The 10,031-nt window shown below is 39.7% G+C and overlaps 1 protein-coding gene across 3 annotated transcripts in view; it reads left to right on the top strand.

Moving 5' to 3' along the window:
- Nucleotides 1-10,031, top strand: part of NCOA2 (nuclear receptor coactivator 2) — a 293,779-nt gene that overhangs the window by 158,857 nt on the left and 124,891 nt on the right. For all 3 annotated transcript variants that reach the window (XM_075063071.1, XM_032794449.2, XM_075063070.1), the window contains one exon: nt 2,432-2,604. In XM_075063071.1, coding sequence (XP_074919172.1) covers nt 2,432-2,604 — 173 coding nt within the window. The remainder of the gene's footprint in view (nt 1-2,431; nt 2,605-10,031) is intronic.

Below are 10,031 nucleotides of genomic sequence, written 5' to 3'. Positions count from 1 at the left end.
TTTTACTATCTCAACATCATCCTCACTGATCCTATGAGGCGTCCCTTTGAACTCCTTTCTGAATGTTTTTTACCTTTTTACTCTCAGAACTGCCTTTTTTGGTGGTTGTTACATCAGCCAGCTAGGACAGTGAACTCCAAGCCCTCATGGCTGGATCCTCCTCCTTCTGCCCTGTTTCACTGAGACAAGGTGATGTTGAGCCCTCATCCTACAGTTATTCCAAGAGTTGTTTCAGATTTCTTTTTAAACCAGGTAATTAATCTTCCAGTGTTCTTTCCAAACCCCAGTCTTTGCTAGCGAAACATAGATGTTTGTTTATAGGACAAAATCCTTTAGACTGTCCCTCAGTCTTTTTTGTTGTTTGAAATAGTGCCGCTACAGGGCAAGTCATCTCTCAGAGAATTTCTAAATGAATTACCCAGTTTACTTTAGTCTGCTACCACATGTCTGGCATAGTCCTGCCACCAAACATTTAAGGCACATTCAACTAAAGCTCAAGCTACCTCTTATGTATGTTTCAGAAATAGTTCCATATTTGAGATCTGGAAGGCAGCTACTTGGAGTAGTCCCCTATAAGTTAAGCACTGCACCTTTGACTTGGCTGAAAGATCAAATATCAGCTTTGGGAAGGCCGCATTACAGTCATTTAGTTAGTGGGCAGCTAGGATGTCCCACCTTTCCAATGTGGAGTAGTGCGAGTCACCTACAGTGGGATCCACATGCACAAATATATGAAAAGGAGAGAACAGTTACTTCCCTTGCAGTAACTGTGTTCTTCAAGATGTTTGTGAGGATCCCATGACCCACCCTTTATCTGTGCTATTTCAGAAACTCATTTGCTGAGATTCTGAATTGGTGTGGGAACTGAGGGACTGTTGTAGCCACTGTGCCCTTTATATCTATTGGCTAAGGGGCCTGGGGGCATCCAGGGCATAGGTGCAGCCAGGGCTGATGAGAGGAGCGGAAAGGCAGGGACAATTTTATTGGGGCCCTGAGCTCAGAGAATTCCCCAAAACATCTGTGGAAATAAAGTGAAATGGGGACTTGGGGCTCAAATTTCCCTCAATGGGCTTGGGTGCAGCCCCCACAGATGTTGCTGTTCAAAGATGCCAATCTCATGCATGCATGCACATCTAGAGTGGGAGCCACATAAACAAAAGAACCACAGTTACTGCAAGGTAGGTAGTCAATCTTTTTATATTTTTTCTTATACGTAATAAATAAAGTCCACACACTTTTCACACTTGTTAGGCAATGGCCAACTAAGTTCTCATTCCAGCAGGGAGTCACTACACAACTATTCCATTCAGACAAATCTAAGCTGTTAACCCTTGTTATAAATCAAATATATTTTTTGAGCCCTTGCTCAGGCAAAGAAGGTACAGTCAGGGCTGGCTTTAGGCCGATTCCCCCGAATTGGGCCCTGCGCCTAGGAGGGCCCCGCACCTAGCCAGAGCGCGGCAAGCCTATGGCCCCACTCCCTGGGCCGGAGCACTGAGCGGAGCGCGGCAAGCCCTGTGGCCCTGCTCCTCCCACTGGAGCGCGGCAAGCCCGGTGGCTCTGCTACCCCAGCCAGAGCGTGGCAAGCCCCGCCGCCTCCTTCCTCTGGCCGGAGAGCAGGCAGACAGCTCTAAGCACTCAGCCGTGCTCCCCAGAGCATGGCAATCCGAAGTGTCGCCGAAGACTCGGAGCACTGCCCAGTAAGTACAAGCCCCATGAGTCGGGCCTTGCACTTGCTAAAGCTTGCCCTGGGTACAGTTCATGTTGCCATCTGGATAAAGACTGGGTAGCTTGTGTAAATAGCTTTCTCTAGCACTCAGTATGAAGGGGAATTCTTCAATCATTTCAAACTACAGTATAGGATTTGCCCATTTGTCTTTTATGAAATTTTAGATACTTCTAACATAAAATAATAATAAAAAATGACCTCGGTTACTTTATTAAAACTGAAAGAATTTAAAAACTCTTAACTTAGTATTCAGCATTTATGCTAGTGGTTAATCTTTGCATTTCACATGGGTTGGACAATGGAAATAGGTTGGTTGGTTTAACTTTTGTTTCGGGGCAGTTTCACTTTCTCCTGTACTAACAAAATGTGTTTTTGCCTGAAGTCTTAACATGGCAGGGAAGTGCATTTGTATTTTGCTTAAACTTTTTTTGCATATTTTTTTTTAATTTTGAAACCCATCTCCAAAAGCTGACAAACAAGTGAGCAGTGTCCTTTTTAAAATGTTCACTTTTGAGCTAATTAATTGTTCTAACATAGACATTGCTACTCAAGAAACAGTAGGTTGATGAGGTTTTTTTTTTTTTGTTTTATTTCTTTGATGTTCAATATTCTTCAAAATCCTAACCTCAACTATGAACTGTCAGTCACCAGAAGGTGAACAGACTATTGTTAAAAATAACACATATTAAACTCCTCTTTCAGCCCTAAAAGAAGCACTGAGAAACGTAATCGTGAGCAGGAGAATAAATACATAGAAGAACTTGCAGAGCTGATATTTGCAAATTTTAACGATATTGACAACTTTAACTTTAAACCTGACAAATGTGCAATCTTGAAAGAAACTGTGAAGCAAATTCGTCAGATAAAAGAACAAGGTAAGAAGACTAGCTACTTGAATATTTTATTTGCTTTGATTATTTTGGGGGTTTTGGCGAGCCTGGAATTCACTTCAAATTCTCTTCAATTTATCTGTGGTTATTTAAATCACTAGTGAAGTAGATAGTGATATAATTTGGGTAAAAGGTGTTAAATATCATTTTCAGTGGTGTCTAAAGTAGGCTTGATGTAAAGCGTAGTCACTGCCTGGAGGGTGGTGAGAGTGAGTCAGCCTGATGTGTATTCATCTTCTAATGGAACTAAATTCAGTGATATTTGTTTGTCATTGAGCTTAAAGTTGTAATACAGGTGAAAGGGTTGTAATACACAAAAGATGAGCTAGTTTAGCATAAGGAATAATCCAAAAGTGTGGAGTACGAAAGTTTTCATCATTCCAGTTCTTGCTCTCCTTTGCCCACATAAATAGATGTTGTGGACTAAACTGTCCCTGTCCCCTAAATTATAACATCATATCCTGAACTACAATAGATTTAAAAGTACCCTAATCTCTAGTCAGAATTCCATTGTAAATGTTAGACCAGAGAACATGACAGTTTTCTTCCGGGTTTTGTTTAGCAGATCAGCTGTTTCGTTTCTTTTGTAATTTTTTCCTATTAAAGAAAAAACTTTAAGAAACAATGGCTTTAAGTGTTTTTTGTGATGCCTGTCTATGTTGGACAGGCTTGAACAGCACCTTGAATGGATGGAGCCAATTTGTACTCCTGAAGTATGTGCATATTGCTTTCTTTTGGGGCTAAGAGGAAATGATCTCTTTATAATCTGTTTTTGGAGACATTCTTTTAGATTCCATACCCTTTCATCTATATCTTTCACATTATCAATATTATGGGATTTGCCACTTTAACTTTCTTAGGGAAGGTAATGCTCCCTATTCCATATCAAGTGTGTGTTCAGGTAAAGAACTACACAGCTGTAAATTCTAGGGTGCTTAATTGAGGGAGACTTTGCAGTAGAATCACCCTTGTAATAGATAGCTAGTTTGATGCAACTGGAGATTGGATTAATGGAGACATGAAAAAATGATATTGATGTCTGTTCTAGAAACCAGATGTCTTAATTAAAAAATGAGATATTCCAGGATATGTGTTGCATTGGGTTTTCACCACAATTTGGGTGTGATCACATCTGTACTGCATAGCAGCAATTTTCTGGCGGCAGGAAACATTTTGTCCCAGTCGGTTTTAAGATATTTCTGTTGGTGCCACCAGAAAAGTGTTACTGTGTAAGAGCAAAGAAACAGCCTATTAGTGTTGCTAATTGTTGTGATTCTATTATGAGCCTTGTAATACTGGGTAATTTTCTTATAACCCTGACTCCTGATCCTATTTGAATATATAAAAATCTTAGCTTTCATTTAAAAAAAACATCCTGGTGGTTGTGGAGAAAATCTTGAAAATGTCCCCGGAGTGCACTCTAATGGCTCAGAAACCAGAGAATAAATAACAATTAGCCCCAAATTTAAATCTCCTGGATTTAAACCAATCTTATGATTTTGAGTGGTGTGACTTACAATTTTTTAATGTGAGGGATTGGTAATACTACAGATGGGTATCTGGGATTCTTCTGAATTGGTAGGAGGCCAGATTGAAAAGACATTGAGAAAGCAAGTTTCCCACTATCACATGCCAAATTTAATTCCTTGTTTCTCTCCATTCCTCATATCACAGAAGTAGCCACTTACAGTGGCACCAGAGTCTTCCCCTTGCTGTTTGGTTTAAAAAGTTGAATCAGAAATACTGGAAAACTTTTGTTCAATTCATTTTTTCTCCCATGTATTACAAATCAGGCAGTGCTTGGGGGAAAGGTGTCTAGATTGTGCATAGTGCAGGTGAAAGGTAATGGTCTTCAGAAAAATCAAGGCGCCTAAAGAAAAAAAATTAGAAATTTAAACAAAGAATGCTAGAGGAAGAACAACTGGGAGAAATTAAGCAAAGCAAAAAGAGCTAGTAATATTTTCTATTACTGACCAAAAGCAGTGTGAATCAACTATGCCTTTGTCCACTCCCTTTCTTTGTAAAGCATCTAAATGGCAGATTGTGTGTCCGTTGACAATAATGTGGTGTTATTTGCTTTGTCAATAGCTTTTTTTTATGAAATTATAATCAAATGGATATTATTTTTTAATGTGGGTTTGATAAACAATGCAGCTTTGCCACCAGCTGTCTTGAATATTACCTTACCTACGGGTCAGTCAGAATACAGTAATCTTAAATGTTATCTTCTAATGACAAAGAGAGAGCATTTTTTTTCGTGTTTGAGTAACAATTTATCACAGTGACTTCTCAGAGCTGATTGACATCTACATTTGATAAGTGGGTTCTGTGTGGGAACATGATTTGCTCTCAGTTTATTCTTACGGCTAATAGCTGTGACTGGGATAGTGCCTCCCAATTTTTTTTTTTTCTGGTGGAGCTACCGCCCTACATCAGATGGATGTGCCACCTTTTCCACTTTTTGCTCTCTCTAGTGCTTTAATGGCTCTCTCTCCTGCTCTTTTATTATTTTTTTTAATGGTTTAAAATTTTATTTTTGGTTCTTATTTTGCTCTTGCTTGGTGTCTCACTCTCCCTATTCCTACTCAACACAAGATAACATGCTTTTTGAAGTGAGGGAGTCCAGTGGTAGCTCCATGAAGCTACTTGAATATGCTCTTACAGCTTGTCTTGATGCTATGGGAGAAGAGGTGAGATGCTTTGGCTTGTGGGCTGCTATGATAGCCTGCATCCTTACCTAGATTAACAGATCAATGGATTTATGTACATATGGCAATTTTGCATCTAATTTCCTGATTTGCATATGCAGATATGCACTACTTAGTCAACATGGGATAACAGTAGAACAAAGCACCTACAGAAGCCCACTATGTACTTAGTTTTCCAAGCTCAAAGGCTTGATGAATAAATAACTGAGAAAACAACATTTCTGAGGCAGGCTAGAATATTATGAATAATAATTACTGCAACAAGTGGTAATAGTTTGCAGTCCTGAGGGAATGAAAGAGATGCATTAAATCAGTTATCCTAGATGAACTTGATTTGTTCCATGTGAGTCTTCACCTGAGAACAATTAGGTTGTGTCTGTTTGCCATTTGAGCCTTTACCTAAAATTCATAGTTGTTATAGAGCAGACTGAGGTGGACTTGTCAATGGTGCCAGGTCAGACTTCTTACTATACCAGTTTTGGGAGTTGGATCCTGGCTGATAGGGACACGGAGAGATTGAAACTTGGAAGTAGAAGGTCTGATCTTAAGAGACTCAGGGGTATTGCAAAACACTGGAATCTTCAATGTGCTAATTAACAATGTCTCAGGATCTACAAATAGTGGTTACAGGACTTACTGAGCATTCCTTTAAGTCAGATGATACTATAGCACTGATTTGAAAATTTCTGGATGGAAGCAAGTTTATCTTAGTGGTTACCTCAGTAGAAATGGCTTAATTTTTACTTTTTAAGAGTGGCTGGAATGCAGCAATTGATTTACAAAGGACATTATGTTACCAAACACAAGTTAGGTAAATTAAACATAAAAGTCAGTCTCACAATACAGTACAAATATATCTATCCCTAATGTCACAGAAAGCAAGGACCTAATCAAGGCAACATACTTAAGAGCTAATTATGATTTTAATTTTGCTTTAAATGCCTCATTTTTTGGCAAGAACTTCATCATGTCAGAAAGGGAATTCTGGGCTTTGGTTGCATTCATTATATAAATACAATAAGTTTTAAATATCTCCAAGTCTTACTAATTGATTCTATAGTTCTAAGGCCTGGTCTACATAGAGTTCTTGTACTGATTCAGCTAGTTCGGTTACTGGTGTGATTTTACAGTTATGGATTTAAAATGGTACACTTTCTAGGGTGGAAGCAGTTATGCTGGTATACGAAGGTGTTTATACCAGTACAGCTTATTCCTCTTGAACTATACTAGTATGAGCTCCTTTATACAAGTATAACTGTACTCACATTAGGGAGTTATACTGCTTTAACTGCATCTGCATCAAAACTGGTATAGTTAAAGTGGTGCAAAACCTGTAGATAGACAAGCTGTAAGACTGAGATTTAAAAAATGCTATTTCCTTATAGTCAGGCATTTTTTATATTCTTACACTGCTGAACCCCCATAAACATGAATTTAAGTAGAGACCCTAAAGAGACAGTTGACTAATGTAAAAATGACACATTTTATACTCAACAGATCTGTTCCTGGTGTGTATTCAGAGTTGGATTTAATTACTTTAATTATGTTTTTTTACTACTTTTTATTCTGCAGAGCCAATAAAGCTGAGAGACAGAATTGGATTCTGTTCCTCCTTGTGCATCACAAACAGAATTGCTTATTAAGTTCCAATTACAACGTAGTCATTTACACCATGCAACTACATTGAAAAGCAGTGGGTTGTGCAGCTGTCTCTGAGGGCAAAATTTGATCAGTGAAATTTCTCTTACAGGTGATGAAGCACAAGGGGGAAAAAATGTAGCTTGATTTTCAGTTCCCAGGTTGAGTTTATAGGGTGGGCAGTCAAAAAAAAAAAAATACTATTTATCTTTTATCCTGGCACATTTTATATGTAAATTGAGAGAGAGTAAATATGGAATGGCAAACAACATTTTTGTAGTCACGTCTTAGAGAAGAAAGATATTTTAAACCCTTTTAAAATGCAATATTGCACAGATTAGTTTTATTATAGTTTTCATGACTATAAGTGAATATGTCTGTGTAACTAACTTCATTGGATCAGTCAAAAGATTTTGTAGGCTGTAGTCATTGCATGTAATTCTAGCCTGGAAACTAATGTTGATAATGGTGGAGTATTTTTAGTACTTTGGAGGAAAAAAGGGGAGTTTCTGCAAGAAAACTTATTTTCCCTGTGAGGTCTCTGATTGATTGTGTTATTTTACAATGATTGGACAGAAAATTGGGGATATCCAGGTAGGGTGAGAGATTGCATGGTGTGATTTCAGCAGGAAGATCAAGGAAAATATTTATTCAAATGAATCCCAAATGCAAATACGTGTACGGTATCTCCTTGATTGTATGTTTTTTGTAAAGATAGGAGAGAGAAATTCCCAACCTATTGTACATGTATGATGTGAAAGGGTTATTGTAGATCAGCATATTGTGTTTAAATGTTAGCATTACTTTGGTATGTTGATAGAAGTGTCAAAACACATTGTCTGTCATTTAGAACCTAAATTAGGTGTATATAAGGGGTAGGCTACACTGGCAACGCTAAATGCAGCAGCGCTTTAACATGGCTCATGTGGTTGCGGCACAGCGCTGGAAGAGAGCTCGCCCAGTGCTCTAAAAACCCACTTCTATGAGGGGCGTAGTTCCCAGTGCTGGCAGCACAGCTCCCAGCGCTGGTGCACTGTCTATACTGGCGCTTTACAGCGCTGAAACTTGCTGCGCTCGGGTGTGTTTTTTCACACCACTGAACAAGAAAGTTGCAGTGCTGTAAATTGCCAGTGTAGACAGGCCCTAACAAAGTATTTGCTCATACAGATACCAGAATAGGGCTTGCAGCAGTAATTGTACAAGTAAATTAGGTGCACATTTGCATATTTTTAATTTGAAAATCAAGCCTTTGCTGGGGGAAGGAACTTTTGAGGACAGATACCACTGCATATGCAGAGCAACTGCAACTACTACTTTACTGGATTGTACTTAAGAAAGATGTTGAGTAAAATAGTACCTAAGCATATGTTTACACAGCAAGCAGCGACCTGCAGCAGCAAGGCTCAGAGTCTGGGTCAACAGACTTAGGCTTGCACTATGGGGCTAAAAATAGCTGTGTAGAGTTTGTAGCTCCAGCTAGAGCTCAAGCCCTGAAGCTTAGAGTTGGGTGTGAGCTTCAGAGTCCAAGATCCATCCTGAGTCAAAAAATCTGCACAGCTGTTTTTAGCAGCATAGCGTGAGCCCTACCAGTTTGAGTCTGTGGACCCAAGCTCTGAGACGCACTGCCATTCAGTGTGCAAACATACCCTCAGTGACTTAACAGTGTAAGTCCAATTTTTAGAAAATGACTTAGGCACTTCAGACTTAAGAGCCTAAATTACTTCGTGCTTTTGAAAATGTCACCTGTTGTCTAAAGACAACATATCCTGGTAGAGGCTCAAAGGGGGAAGAGAAAGTGAACTATCAATGACGAAGGCCTCTCCTCTCTCACTGGTTGTATAACATAGACCAAGGCCCAAATGGGATCTTCTGATACCCAAGCCTTAACAGGCAAGCAGTAAGATCTTCACTAAGAAATCCACAGACCCTTGCTCTGACAGTCTGCCCACTCCCATCAGTGCAGTAAAGTAGTTTTATGCTTAATCTTAAACCCTTCCCTCCCACCGCTGCAGGGTCATGAGACACACTTCACTCACCATTGATTGTAAACCTGATGGGATGATTAATCTGCCAAGATATACCATCAGAAATGCTGCTTATCTCAACTGTAACTGGCATATCCCACTCCCAAAAATTCAGCCAAGATTCAGTCCATGACTGAGCAGATTTCCAAGAAATATATGCCATTAGGAAGAAACAAGCAGTTTATATTGTAATGTTGTTGAGGGTCTATGTTTCACCTTAGTAGACTGTACAAAATTCCTACACTCACAAAGGATATCCTTCCTGTCCTGGTCCACAGTCCCAGATCTTCAGGCACCTACCCAGGCCTGCTGTGATAAAAGCTCAGACTATGTGAACATGACAGCAAGGAATACATTTTGATGCAGTTTAGTCTTGTTTTACACAAATTATGAGTTCAACATTCATATCTGTCATCAGATAGCTGCCTCCAGGATGAGAATGATGATATCACAGAGCGTGTTGCTGCTGGAGCTCACAACAGTGGGACATCCATTTATCCTATCTCATGTCCTGGTTTTCTGAAATCTGTCCCTTCCAAAACCACTCTGAAACTCCTGGATATTGCACTGCTGCCTGCATGTGGATACAATGAATAATGGCTGGACACCAGAATCTGGACCATTAGTTGAGACTGACAGCAAGGGTCTTGCAAGCCAAGGAGAGAACAAAGAGAGGTGAAAGTGGGTACCGAATCCAGCCATGAATGTATCATCACTGATTCCGAGTGAAAGGATGCATTAGAAGGAGCCAGGAGGAGGGGCAGGTGGGAAAGAGGCTGAGCTGGTTAGGCCAATCCTGTCAGTGAGAGGAAGCTATTTCAGATCTTCAATAACCTTTGTTAAGCAAGCAGAATGTCAGTCCAATGTCTGAACCTCATGTCAGGAAGTCCAATCACATACCTATGCTGTTATGTGAAGGGAGCAAAGTCACTGGGTATAATCAGGCACTGTCGTTGGGCTATCAAGGACGATAGGACATCATGAGGCAAGCTCAGTTTATCTGACACTCTCCATGAGGGACTTTTGAAACAAGTTACATGGT

This window comes from Chelonoidis abingdonii, chromosome 2 (genome assembly GCF_003597395.2).
Source record: "Chelonoidis abingdonii isolate Lonesome George chromosome 2, CheloAbing_2.0, whole genome shotgun sequence".
Classification (NCBI taxonomy): domain Eukaryota; kingdom Metazoa; phylum Chordata; order Testudines; family Testudinidae; genus Chelonoidis; species Chelonoidis abingdonii.
The sequence above is the reverse complement of the archived record's forward strand: the minus strand, read 5'-3'. Positions and strand labels throughout refer to the sequence as shown.